Source organism: Mesoplodon mirus, assembly GCF_964341445.2.
Source record: "Mesoplodon mirus genome assembly, chromosome: 6".
In the NCBI taxonomy this organism is placed as follows: Eukaryota; Metazoa; Chordata; class Mammalia; order Artiodactyla; family Ziphiidae; genus Mesoplodon; species Mesoplodon mirus.
Genome location: NC_138982.1, coordinates 72190475 through 72205399, shown reverse-complemented (window position 1 = coordinate 72205399; position 14925 = coordinate 72190475). Strand labels below are relative to the sequence as shown.

The 14925-nt window shown below is 42.8% G+C and overlaps 1 protein-coding gene across 1 annotated transcript; it reads left to right on the top strand.

The window, feature by feature from the left end:
- Window positions 1-3821: 3821 nt before the first annotated feature.
- On the top strand, window positions 3822-4604 carry LOC309806596 (proline-rich protein 23C-like; the record flags this gene model as incomplete). The annotated part of the gene is made up of 1 exon (XM_082625482.1): window positions 3822-4604. The coding sequence occupies one exon, from the start codon at window positions 3822-3824 to the stop codon at window positions 4602-4604; it is 783 nt and encodes a 260-aa protein (XP_082481608.1).
- Between the last annotated feature and the right edge of the window lie 10321 nt (window positions 4605-14925).

Genomic DNA, 14925 nt, shown 5'->3' with positions numbered 1-14925 from the left:
ATTTACTGGATAAAGAATTAGGGAGGCCTGAGGTGCAGGGAGTGTGGGGAAAGGTGACTGGAAAGGAGAAAAAGATCGGGTCGGGACTTCCCTGGTGGCACAGTCGTTAAGAATCCGCCTACCAAAAAAAAAAAAAAAAAAGAATCCGCCTACCAATGCAGGGGACATGGGTTCGAGCCCTGGTCTGGGAAGATCTCACATGCCTCGGAGCAACTAAGCCCTTGAGCCACAAGTACTGAGCCTGCACTCTAGAGCCTGCGTGCCACAACTACTGAGCCCGTGTGCCACAACTGCTGAAGCCCACGCTTCTAGTGTCCGTGTTCCACAACAAGAGAAGCCACCACAATGAGAAGCCTGCACACTGCAACGAAGAGAAGCCCCCGCTCACTGCAAACAGAGAAAGCCCGCACGCAGCAACGAAGACCCAACGCAGCCAAAAATAAATAAATTAAATAAATAAATACATTAAAAAAAAAGGTGTATCGTTATTCTCGGCAGGTGCAACTAAGCTACGTGCTCCTTCAGAGGATGCATGTTCAGAAAACGGCGCCATTAGCATATTCTTAGGGTGGAGGTTTTGGCCCTCTGACATCAAATGGCCACCGATCAGACACTCTCGCATGCCCGAGGGGAGAGGCGGTTGTCCCAACCAGTCTTAACCAGCTGAAGTTCAAACTGGACAACTGACTCCAAGTTCCAAGAAAACAACTCGGGCAAACATCTTAAGACTCTTACATCAGAGGTACTTATCTGTAGGGGTCGTGAAGAGGCCTTGTAGCTTACTCTTTAGGCTACATCATGCTTGGGGGATATGCAAGTTTTTGTAAAAACAGTTAAAGTGAGCTTGACCAGCGAAGGCAGTTTACAGTTTACTATTTACTAATTAAGTTATAGTCTAATGGATGTAACTGATGACTACCATATAAGTTTCATAATGACAAGGTAAAAGAGTATGAGTCAATGAGGTAGGAGGGAGGACAAAATTACTGAAGAGGAAGAGAACTGAGAAGCCAAGATGTGGGGGGAGGAGGGATCCATGACAATATTAAACTCACCACAAACTACAGCAGATGTGCAATGAGTGAGAATTACAGTGAATCAAGGGCGAAAGTCTTCAAAGACTGTGATAGAGACATTTGCTGCACATACATTTGATAAGTGACTGGTAGTAGTATGACTGAACCCCAATGTCTTTAAACAATATTTTGTTTATTTACAGAATGTGGTAATACTATGAAGGCCATAGAGAGAGGGATGAGATAGAGAGTAAGTGAAGAAACCATTCCAAACAAAATGGTCAGAAATGCCCTTTTCAAGAAAGTGCCCTCAGAGTTGGTCTTTGAAGAACGAAGCAGCACTGCAAAAAGTTGGAGGAAAAGTTGAAACCTAATTTTTTTAAGTAAAAAAAACCCAAGAAGATGGGAATATTTCAAAGAATTAAATATAATATTGGCTAATAAGCGTGGGAAAAAAATGATCCACCTTGACTGGCAATCAGAAATGCAAAATGAAAACACAATGATATAGCATTTTACTACACCAGGTTGGAAAACAGTTAAGAGTCTATCAATAAGAAATGTTTACAAGGATGTAATGAAATGGAAACATACTCCGCTCACAGGAGTTTAAACTGTGAAAAATATTTTGGGGAAAAAAAAGAGGAAGGCGTTACCTATTAACATTTTTTAAATCTTTTTTTATAATTTTAAAATTTATTTATTTCTTTGTTTATTTATTTATCTATTTACTTATTTTTGGCTGTGTCTGGTCTTCGGTGCTGCATGCTGGCTTTTCTCTAGTTGAGGCCAGCAGGGGCTACTCTTGGTTGCAGTGCGCGGGCTTCTCATTGCAGTGGCTTCTCTTGTTGCAGAGCACAGGCTCTAGGCACAAGGGCTTCAGCCGTTGTGGCGCACGGGTTTTGCTGCTCTGCAGCATGTGGGGTCTTCCCAGATCAGGGATCAAACCCATGTCCCCTGCATTGGCAGGCAGATTCTTAACCACTGCGTCACCAGGGAAGTCCCTACCTATTAACTTGAAAAGACACACACAGGACCAATTATAGTAATTCACTCTTAGGTGTATGCAATAAATGTATGAGTTAAGAGTTCATGATTTAAAACCAGAGAAGTCTGCATTGGATGCCTATATCTAACACAAACTTGGTACATATTTAAGTTTTGAAACCTCACTTGACCACTCTGAGCTTCAGGTGTTGTGAAAAGTAAAAAAGGTCATTTTTTTTTCAGAGAGGGTAGGAAGACACTTTTGCAGGTCATAGATAACTTTTATGGTTTTGATTGTGGTGATAGTTTCACGAGTGTATTCTTACCTACAAACTCAAGTTGTTTACATTAAATGTGTACAGCTTTTAGTACATACCTTAACTACTGCGCCACCAGGGTCCTGGCGGCGCAGTAGTTAAGAATCCGCATGCCGGGTTCGAGCTCTGGTCCGAGAAGATCCCACATGCCGTGGAGCAAATAAGCCCATGTGCCGCAACTACTGAGCCTGCACTCTAGAGCCCAAGAGCCACGACTACTGAGCCTGCGTCCCACAACTACAGAAGCCCGTGTGCCTAGAGCCCGTGCTCCGCAACAAACAGAAGCCACCGCAACGAGAAGCCTGTGCACCGCAGCGAAGACTAGCCCCCGCTCGCTGCAACTAGAGAAAGCCCGCACGCAGCAACAAAGACCCAACGCAGCCAAAAGTACATAAAAATAAAAAATTTTTTCAAAACAAAGATCAGGGCTTCCCAGGTGGCACAGTGGTTGAGGGTCCGCCTGCCGACGCAGGGGACACGGGTTCGTGTCCCGGTCCGGGAAGATCCCGCATGCCGCGGAGGGGCTGGGCCCGTGAGCCATGGCCGCTGAGCCAGCGCGTCTGGAGCCTGTGCTCCGCAACGGGAGAGGCCACAACAGTGAGAGGCCCGCGTACCGCCAAATAAATAAATTAATTAATTAATTTAATTTAATAAATGAAGATCATTTTTTAAACCTCAGTAGAATGGTTGGCATATAATAAATACTGAATAAAACAAGTTAATTATACTGAGATTGTTTTAATTTTATAACAGCTTTTATCTTCAGGAAGGAACTGCCACAAATATTTGACTATTAAGACAGAGCTTTACCTAAACATATATGAGTATTTTCCATTTACTCCTGAAATGAAAGCACAAGCATTAAAGGAATTTCATGGAACGTTTAGATAGGTCCGTTTTATGTTGCCAGGGGGGTGGTCTATTTGAGTGGTTTTTTTCTCTAGAATGCCTGAAATCAAAGGAAAATATTAACCTTAAAGGTGACTAATAGTTAAAGTTCCATTTTCGGTGTATCTTTTTTTCTCTAAGAATGAAGTACACGAGTATTCTGGCCCCCGGAGGACTTTAACAGTAGCTTTCTACCAACCACAGCCCCGGCTATTGGGCAGCACAGATACCGCGAGGTCTACGGGGCGGAGCCTTGGAGGGGGCGGGGCTTCGCGTGACATTTTGCGACTAGGATTTCACTGGCTTCACGGGCAACATCTTTCGCTGTCTGTTGCGGAGACGAATCGGCGTGACGAGCTGAAGATTCGAAGGCGCCAGGCCCAGCCCCGCGCCAGACGCCGTTCCCCTAGAAACCTGAACTGCAGGACCAACTGCAGGAGGCGGCCCCGGAGCTCCGAGGACTCGTCCCGTATCGCGCCGTCCTGCCGTCGCCGCATCGCGCCGCCCCGCCCCGGCTTGCCTCAGCCGTCGTCGAAACCCGTCACAGCGTGCAGGATCGAGCGCCTCCTCGCCCTCTGCCAGGCCCCGGGGGCGCCGTCCGTCGGTCGAGGTCATGGGCAAACGGCCCCGCAGGCCCAGTGCCTACCCTGCGGACTGGGGGGGACCGCAGACCGAAGGACCCGGCCCCGCCAAGCGCCGCCGAACAGAGGAGCCCGAGGACCCCGAGTCCGAGTCCGAGGCGGCGCCCAGCCTGGACAACCTGACGGGACCTCCGGCCGCGGACGCGCTCACTTCCGTAGTGGTCCTGCCCGCCGGCTGTGCCCTGCACCTGCCCCTAGATGGCGTCGACGTGCTGCTGGCGCCCAAGCCCACGTCCGTGCTGCAAGTGTCTCTCGGAGATGACATGCTCATGCTGGTCCCCGAGGCCCTCCTGGGCTGGGGCGTGGAAGGCCCGTGGGGACAGGGCCTGCAACGGGCCGCTTTCCTGAGCGCTCCAGGGGAGTACATGGCCCGGGAGCCGGGATTCTTCTGCGCAGCTGTCCCAGAGATCGCCCGCCAAGAAGAGGCCAACCAGGAGGAAGCAGACGCCGAGCTCCTGCCGCCTGGGATGGAGGCTGAAGCCGGCTCCGTCGCTGAGCTCCGCAGCCCCACCGCAAGGGTGTCGGGACCCAGCGCGCAGGGCTTTGTCCCAGAGCCCCGTCCTCGGGCGCCCAATCCTACTCCAGAGAAACGCTCTCCTCACCACGACGACAACCTGCACTTGCACCTTCGGGAGCTCTCCCTCGACTCACCACTCCAACCTCTACCTCCCTCTCCGAGTCCGGGTCCTCACGAGCGCCCCCAACGCCCTTACCGTCCTAAGCGCGAGGCCCAGAGATGTCTGTTCCCGGAATGAACTGCACCCCGGTGTACACACACACACACACACACACACACACACATTCTGGCTACCATCCAGGAGGCCCAATGGATTTCCCGGCGTCTTTTACACTGAATGTCCTACAACCTGGAAATTAAGCATCTCGTGGGCCAACAACTCCTTTTTCCCTCCAGACTGGCTATAGTAGCAGGAGAAGACGTCAGGAAAAGAAAGCAGACTCTAGACCTCATCTTTGAAATGGAAAATCTGCCCAGGGATACCGGACAATGTGTGTTCAGACGTCTGGACTTCTTTACAACATCATTCTCAGGCCTATCCATTCCCGCTCGTTTGCATTGGTTATTTTCTCTCAAATTCTTCTCTCTCCAGCACCATACCCTATTGCTACCCTATTTCTCCCCAAACCAATAAATAACTGGATTTCTCATGTTATATGTTTTCCCATGCATTTATGAAGATTTTTAGCCATGGCTTTTCTCTTTCTTGGTGTTTTGAGCTGCTCTCCTGGAAAGTTGCAAAATAGTATGATGGTTACTATACATAATTGTATGATGTTTGTTCATAGCTTCCTCTTAACCTGAGGAAGTTCTCTTCCAGTCAAGTTCACTTTTCATTATGAATAAATGCTGGATTTTATCAGATGTTTTCAGCATGTATCAGGATATGCATTTCCTTTTTAAATCTCTTCCTCCGGTTATTTTGACTCAGAGACTGATGTAAAATGTTTGCATTCCTGCTATTCCACATTATTCATACCTTTGACATTCTACCCCGAGTTTTTTCTTTTGTAAATCAAACCTCTAACTCTTAAAACATTAATTTAGGGGCCTCCCTGGTGGCGCAGTGGTTAAGAATCTGCCTGCTAATGCAGGGGACATGGGTTCGAGCCCTGGTCTGGGAAGATCCCACATGCCGTGGAGCAACTAAGCCCATGAGCCACAGCTGAAGCCCACGCACCTACAGCCCATGCTTCGCCACCAGAGAAGCCACTGCAGTGAGAAGCCCGTGCACCTCAACGAAGAGTAGCCCCCGCTCACCGCAACTAGAGAAAGCCCGTGTGCAGCAACGAGGACTCAACGCAGCCAAAAATAAATAAATAAAAATTTAAAAAAATAAAACATTAATTAATTACCATATTTCTTTCACATTTTTACAAAAGAAATAAAATCTACAGGTAAAGCTGAAAACAAGATGGTTTCAGTTTTTTTAAACATCAATACTATTTATATTCACCAACATGCTTTACCATTTCCTCTCTACCTTTTTATTCTTATATTCCACTCTCAAAGTCTAGCCTCAATTTTCTTCTTGCTGAAGAATATACTTTAATAGTTCTTTCCACTATACCCTATGTGTAGTAAATTATCTTGGTTTTGTAAATCTCAACATGTTTTGTGTAGTACACTCTCATAGTCTTGTATATCTGAAAATTTTTATTATGTATTCATTCCTAATTCTAAAGTGTTATTTAAGTACTTTAAAGACATTACTCCATTGTTCTGCCATTTTTGATTGTTGTTGCAGGCAAGAGGTCTCTGCCAATCAAGTTGTTGTTCCTTTTATATTTGACTCAGCTGTTCATTAGCACATTTTTAAATTTTATTTTATTTTTCAATTGAAGTATAGTTGATTTACATTGTTGTGTTACTTTCTGGTGTACAGCAAAGTTATATATTTTTTCCATATTCTTTTACATGGTTATGGTTTATTACAGGATATTGAATATAGTTCCCTGTGCTATACAGTAGGACCTTGTTGTTTATCTGTTTTACACTGAATACATGATAGTTTTATATCTGCTAATCCCAAACTCCTAATTTATCTCTCCCCCACCCTCTTTCCCCTTTGGTAAACATAAGGTTGTTTTCTATGTCTGTGAGTCTATTTCTGTTTTGTAAATAACTTCATTTGTGTCATATTTTAGATTCCACATATAAGTGATATCATATGATATTTATCTTTCTTTGACTTACTTCACTTAGTATGATAATCTCTAGGTCCATCCATGTTGCTACAAATGGCATCATCTCATTCTCATTTATGGCTGAGTAGTATTCCATTGTATAGGTATGCCACATCTTTTTATCCATTCATCTGTAGATAGACATTTAGGTTGCTTCCATGTCTTGGGGTTTTTTTCATTTATTTATTTATTTATTTATTTATTTAATTTTTGGCTGTATTGGGTTTTGTTGCTGCACGTGGGCTTTCTGTAGTTGCAGCGAGCGGGGGCTACTCTTCGTTGCAGTGCGCAGGCTTCTCATTACGGTGGCTTCTCTTGTTGCAGAGCACGGGCTCTAGGCACGCGGGCCTCAGTAATTGTGGCATGTGGGCTCAGTAGCTGTGGCTCGTGGGCTCTAGGCTAGCGGGCTTCAGTAGTTGTGGCACACGGGCTTAGTTGCTTGGTGGCATGTGGGGTCTTCCCAGCCCAGGGCTCAAACCTGTGTCCCCTGCACTGGCAGGCAGATTCTTAACCACTGCGCCACCAAGGAAGTCGCCAGTTGGCTATTTTAAATAGTGCTACTATGAACATTGGGGTGCATGTATCTTTTCAAATTAGAGTTTTCTTGGGATATTTGCCCAGGAGTGGGACTGCTGGACCATATAGCAACCCTTTTTAGTTTCTTAAGGAATCTCCATACTGTTCTCCATAATGGCTGCACCAATTTACATTCCCTTCAACACTGTAGGAGAGTTCCCTTTTCTCCACACCCTCTCCAGCACTTATTATATGTGGACTTTTTAATGATGCTCATGCTGACCAGTGTGACGTGATACCTCATTGTAGTTTTGATTTGCATTTGTCTAGTAATTAGTGATGTTGAGCATATTTTCATGTGCTTTTTGGCCTTCCGTATGTCTTCTTTGGAGAAATGTCTATTTAGGTCTTCTGCCCATTTCTTTTTTTTTTTTTTTTTTGCGGTATGCGGGCCTCTCACTGTTGTGGCCTCTCCCGTTGCGGAGCACAGGCTCCGGATGCACAGGCTCAGCAGCCATGGCTCACGGGCCCAGCCGCTCCGTGGCATGTGGGATCTTCCCGGACCGGGGCACGAACCCGTGTCCCCTGCATCGGCAGGCGGACTCTCAACCGCTGCGCCACCAGGGAAGCCCTACACTAAAGTCTTTAATGCATTGAGATGACTTTTGTGTGTGGTGTGAGATAGTGGTCTAGTTTCTTTTTCTTTTTTTCTTAGCATGTGGCTGTCCAGTTTTCCCAACACCATGTTTTAATCTAAATTTATTTATTTATTTATTTTTGGCTGCGTTGGGTCTTCGTTGCAGTGCATGGGCTTCTCATTGCAGTGGCTTCTCTTGTTGCGGAGCACAGGCTCTAGGCACACGGGCTTTGGTAGTTGTGGCACAGGGGCTCAGTAGTTGTGGCTCGCGGGCTCTAGGGCACAGGCTCAGTAGTTGTGGCGCACGGGCTTAGTTGCTCCGTGGCGTGTGGGATCTTGCCAGACCAGGAATCGAACCCGTGTCCCCCTGCATTGGCAGACGGAGTTTTAACCACTGCACCACCAGGGAAGTTCCCCCGTCACCATTTATTGAAGAGACTGTCCTTTTCCATTGTACGCTCTTTGCTTCCTTGCCATGAATTCATTATCCATATATGTATGGGTTTACTCCCAGGTTCTCAGTTATGTTCCATTGACCTATGTATCTGCTTTTCTGCAAATATAATGCTGTTTTGATTATTGTAGCTTTATAATATAGTTTTAAATCAGAGAGTGTGATACCTCCAACTCTGTTCTTTTTATCAGGATTGCTTTGGCTGTTCAGGGTCTCTTATGGTTTCATGTAAATCTAAGACTTTTTTATTCTATTTTTGCGAAAAATATCCTTGGGACTTTGATAGAGATTGCATTGGATCTGAAGATTGCTTTAGGTAATAGAGACATTTGAACGATGTTATTTCTTCCAATCCATGAGCACAGAACACTTTTCCACTTATTTGTCTCCTCAGGCAAGGGAAACACAAGCAAAAGTAAACAAATAGGATTACATCAAACTAAGAAGTTTCTGCACAGTAAAGGAAACCAGCAACAAAATGAACAGGGAACCTACCTAATGGAAGAAGATACTTGCAAATCATATATCCAGTCAGGGGTGAACATCCAAAATATAGAAAGAACTCACAACAACAACAACAAAAATAAAACAACCCCCAAATGGGTATAGGACACTTTCCAAAGAAGACATAGATGGCCAATAGACACATGAAAAGATGTTCAACGTCACAAATTATTAGAGAAATGCAAATCCAAACCACAAAAGTCTATTTCTCTTAAAGTCTATGTCTCATGTAAGTATTGCTCCCCAGCTTTCTTTTTATTTCCATTTGCATGGAGTATCTTTTTCCATCCCCTCACTTTCAGTCTATGTGTGTCTTTAGATCCGAAGTGAGCCTCTTGTAGGCAGCATATATATGGGTCTTGTTTTTGTATCCATTCGGCCACTCTTTTTTTTTTCAAAACAAACAACTTTTTATTGAAGTATAGTTGATTTACAATGTTGTATTAGTTTCAGGTGTACAGCAAAGCGATCTATATATGTATATATTCTTTTTCAGATTCTTTTCCATTATAAGTTATTATATACAAAATGTTGAATAGAGTTCCCTGTGCCATACACTAGGTCCTCATTTATCTATCGCCCTATGTCTTTTGATTGGAGCATTTAGTCCATTTACTTTGAATAATTATTGATGTGTATGTTCTTATTGCCATTTTATTAATTGTTTTGATGTTGTTTTGTAGTGCTTTTTTCTTCCTTTCTTCTTCTTTCATTCTTTTGTCTTGTGATTTGATGACTATCTTTAATGTCATGTTCAAATCCTTGCCTCTTTTTTCTGTGTGCATCTATTATAGATTTTTCTGTTTGTGTCTATCATGAAGTTTATATACAGTGATATATTGTTATATGTGATTGTTTTAAGTTGCTGATCTCAAATCTCAAATGCATTTAACAACCCTACAATTGTACTCTCCTCCCCTTATGATTACTGTTTTGGACATCATATTTTACATCTAATTATTTTGTGTATCCCCAAACTGCTTACTGTAGATACAGATGATATTACTACTTTTGGCTTTTAGCCTTCCTACTAGCTTTGTACATGGTTGATTTTCTATCTTTACTGTATATTGTTTTAATCTGTCTCCTAAGGCAAAGGAAACAAAAGCCAAAATAAACAAATGGGACCTAATTAAACCTAAAAGTTTCCAGACAGCAAAGGAAACCATCAACAAAATGAAAAGACAACCTACTGAATGGGGGAAAATATTTGGGAATGAGATGACCAATAAGAGGTTAATATCCAAAATATATAAACAGCTCATACAACTCAATAGGAAAAAGCAAACCACCTGATTGAAAAACGGGCAGAAGGAACAGGACAGAAAGCCCAGAGATAAACCCACACACATATGGTCACTGTATCTTTGATAAAGGAGGCAGGAATGTACAGTGGAGAAAGGACAGCCTCTTCAATAAGTGGTGCTGGGAAAACTGGACAGGTACATGTAAAAGTATGAGATTAGATCACTCCCGAACACCATACACAAAAATAAGCTCAAAATGGATTAAAGACCTAAATGTAACTCCAGAAACTATCAAACTCTTAGAGGAAAACATAGGCAGAACACTCTATGACATAAATCACAACAAGATCCTTTTGGACCCACCTCCTAGAGAAATGGAAATAAAAACAAAGATAAACAAATGGGACCTAATGAAACTTCAAAGCTTTTGCACAGCAAAGGAAACCATAAGCAAGACCAAAGACAACCCTCGGAATGGGACAAAATATTTCCAAATGAAGCAACTGACAAAGGATTAATCTCCAAAATTTATAAGCAGCTCATGCAGCTCAGTAGCAAACAAACAAACAACCCAATCCAAAAATGGGCAGAAGACCTAAATAGACATTTCTCCAAAGGAGATATACAGACTCCCAACAAACACATGAAAGAATGCTCAACATCATTAACCATTAGAGAAATGCAAGTCAAAACTGCAATGAGATATCATCTCACACCAGTCAGAATGGCCATCATCTAAAAGTCTAGAAACAATAAATGCTGGAGAGGGTGTGGAGAAAAGGGAACACTCTTGCACTGCTGGTGGGAATGTGAATTGGTACAGCCACTATGGGGAACAGTATGGAGGTTCCTTAAAAAACTAAAAATAGAACTACCATATGACCCAGCAATGCACTACTGCGCATATACCCTGAGAAAACCATAATTCAAAAAGAGTCATGTACCAAAATGTTCATTGCAGCTCTATTCACAATAGCCCGGAGCTGGAAACAACCTAAGTGTCCATCATTGGATGAATGGATAAAGAAGATGTGGCACAGATATACAATGGAATATTACTCAGCCATAAAAAGAAACGAAATTGAGCTATGTGTAATGAGGTGGATGGACCTAGAGTCTGTCATACAGAGTGAAGTCAGTCAGAAAGAGAAAGAGAAATACTGTATGCTAACACATAGATATGGAATTTAAGGGAAAAAAATGTCATGAAGAACCTAGGGGTAAGACAGGAATAAAGACACAGACCTACTAGAGAACGAACTTGAGGATATGGGGAGGGGCAAGGGTAAGCTCTGACAAAGCGAGAGAGAGGCATGGACATATATACACTACCAAATGTAAAACAGATAGCTACTGGGAAGCAGCCGCATAGCACAGGGAGATCAGCTCAGTGCTTTGTGACCACCTAGAAGGGTGGGATAGGGAGGGTGGGAGGGAGGGAGACGCAAGAGGGAAGAGATATGGGAACATATGTATATGTATAACTGATTCACTGTGTTATAAGGCAGAAACTAACACACCATGGTAAAGCGATTATACTCCAATAAAGATGTAAAAAATAAAAGTTTATACAACTCTCCTCAATACTCTGTAATAACGTATATGGGAACAGAATCTAAAGAACAGTGGATCTATGTATAACTGATTCACTTTGCTGTACACCTGAAACTAACACAACATTGTAAATCAACTACACTCCAATAAAAATCAATTAACAAAAATGGGCAGAAGAGCTGAACAGACATTTTTCCAAAGAAGACATAACAGTCGGGCAACAGGCACATGAAAAGATGCTCAACATCACTAACCGTCAGAGAAATACAAATCAAACCACCATGAGATACCACCTCACACCTGTAAGAACACCTAACATCAAAACGACCACAAATAACAAATGTTGGCTAGGTTGTGAAATAAAGGGGACCCCCGTACACTGTTGGTGGGAATGTGAATTGGTGCAGCCACTGTGGAAAACAGTGTGGAGGTTCCTCAAAAAACTAAATAGAATTACCATAGGATACAGCAATTCCACTCCTGGGTATACATCCAAAGAAAACAAAAACACTACTTTGAAAAGATACATGCAGCTGAATGTTCGTGGCAGCATTATTTATGACAGCCAAAATGTGGAAACAACCTAAGTGTCCATCAACAGATGGACAGCTAAAGAAGATGTGATGTGATACATATATGCATGTGTGTGTCTGTGTGTATGTATATACTCAGCCATAAAAAAAAAGAGTGAAATTTTGTCATTTACAACAACATGGATAGACTTGTAGGGTATTATGCATAGTGAAATGATTCAGACAGAGAAAGACAAATACTGTTATGTTATCACTTAAACATGGAATCCAGAAAATAAAACGAACTAGTGAATATAACGAAAAAGAAACAGATTCACAGATATAGAGAACAAACTCGTGGTTACAGGTGGGGAGAGGCAAGATGGGGTAAGAGATGAAGAGGTATAAACTACTATGTTTAAAGTAATTAAGCTACAAGGATATATTGTACAACACAGGGAATACAGCCAATATTTATTTTTTGGCCGTACCCCGCAGCACACGGGGATCTTAGTTCCCTGAACAGGGACTGAACCCGGGGCCCCTGCAGTGGAAGCATGGAGTCTTAACCACTGGACTGCCAGGCAAGGGTCCATAGCCAATATTTTATAATAACTATAAATGGAGTATAATCTTTAGGAATTGTTCATCATTATCTTGTACACCTGAAACGTAACACTGTAACTCCATTATACCTCAATTTTTAAAAAACTAAAAAAAAAAAACCGACAATGACATATCACTTCATACCTGTTAGAATGGCTTTTATCAAAAGGCAAGAAATTAAAAGTGTTGGCGAGTACGTGGAGAAAAGTGAGCCCTCCTGCGGTGTCGGTGGGAATGTAAACTGGCACAGCCACTATGGAGAACGGTATGAAGATTCCTTAGAAATGCAGGAATAGAACTACCATATGATCCAGCTATCCCACTTCTGAGTATTTATCCAAAGTATATGAAAACACTAACTTGAAAACACTTATGCACCCCCATGTTCATTGCAGCATTATTTACAATAGACCAGGTATAGCAACAACCGCAGTGCCCATCAACCAATAAATGAATAAAGAAGAGGTGAAACAGAATATATACAATATAGATACAGCCATAGGAAAAAAATAAAACCTGGCCATTTGCCACAGCATGGATGGACACTGAGAGTATTATGCTAAGTGAAAGAAGTCAGCTAGAGAAAGCCAAATACCATATGATTTCACATAGATATGGAATTTAAAAAAAAACATACAAAGTAAATGAACAAACCACACCAAACAAAAACAAACATGTAGATACAGAGAGCAGAGTAGTGGCTACCAGAGGGGAAAGGGTGAAATGGATAAAGAGGATCAACTCTGTGGTGACTATACAAACTAAATCTTTGTTGGTGAGCATGCTGTAGTGTGTACAGAAGTAGAAATATAATGTTGTCCATATGAAACTTATATAATGTTATAAACAAAAGTTACCTCAATAAAAAATAATTTTTAAAAAAGATATACATATAGCAATGATTAAAATGACTCTTCGTGGAATTTAAGTTCCAGTTATGGAGGGAAGTGAAGAACTGATAGTTTAAGTTTCACTGAAAAGATGAATTTTTCCAGAAGGGCATAAGCATTGATGGAGTTTGGATATGTAAAGGGCTAAGCTAGAAAGTTAGGAGGTAGCCACTACTCTGAGAATAAATCTTTTAAATTGTGATTACAGAGGGGGTCACAATTTGGAGTAATAGTTACTGAGCCACGTTCATTTGCCTCACACACAGAAAGCCCAACTCTGAGATAGAGAGGTTTGCAGCAGAGAAAGGGTTTATTCACAAGGCAGTCAAGCAAGGAGAAAGGAGAACAAATCTCAAATCCATCTCCCCAAAGGCCAGGGGCTAGGGATATTTACTGGATAAAGAATTAGGGAGGCCTGAGGTGCAGGGAGTGTGGGGAAAGGTGACTGGAAAGGAGAAAAAGATCGGGTCGGGACTTCCCTGGTGGCACAGTCGTTAAGAATCCACCTACCAAAAAAAAAAAAAAAAAAGAATCCGCCTAACAATGCAGGGGACATGGGTTCGAGCCCTGGTCTGGGAAGATCTCACATGCCTCGGAGCAACTAAGCCCTTGAGCCACAAGTACTGAGCCTGCACTCTAGAGCCTGCGTGCCACAACTACTGAGCCCGTGTGCCACAACTGCTGAAGCCCACGCTCCTAGTGTCCGTGTTCCACAACAAGAGAAGCCACCACAATGAGAAGCCTGCACACTGCAACGAAGAGAAGCCCCCACTCACTGCAAACAGAGAAAGCCCGCACGCAGCAACGAAGACCCAACGCAGCCAAAAATAAATAAATTAAATAAATAAATACATTAAAAAAAAAGATGTATCGTTATTCTCGGCAGGTGCAACTAAGCTACGTGCTCCTTCAGAGGATGCATGTTCAGAAAACGGCGCCATTAGCATATTCTTAGGGTGGAGGTTTTGGCCCTCTGACATCAAATGGCCACCGATCAGACACTCTCGCATGCCCGAGGGGAGAGGCGGTTGTCCCAACCAGTCTTAACCAGCTGAAGTTCAAACTGGACAACTGACTCCAAGTTCCAAAAAAACAACTCGGGCAAACATCTTAAGACTCTTACATCAGAGGTACTTATCTGTAGGGGTCGTGAAGAGGCCTTGTAGCTTACTCTTTAGGCTACATCATGCTTGGGGGATATGCAAGTTTTTGTAAAAACAGTTAAAGTGAGCTTGACCAGCGAAGGCAGTTTACAGTTTACTATTTACTAATTAAGTTATAGTCTAATGGATGTAACTGATGACTACCATATAAGTTTCATAATGACAAGGTAAAAGAGTATGAGTCAATGAGGTAGGAGGGAGGACAAAATTACTGAAGAGGAAGAGAACTGAGAAGCCAAGATGTGGGGGGAGGAGGGATCCATGACAATATTAAACTCACCACAAACTAC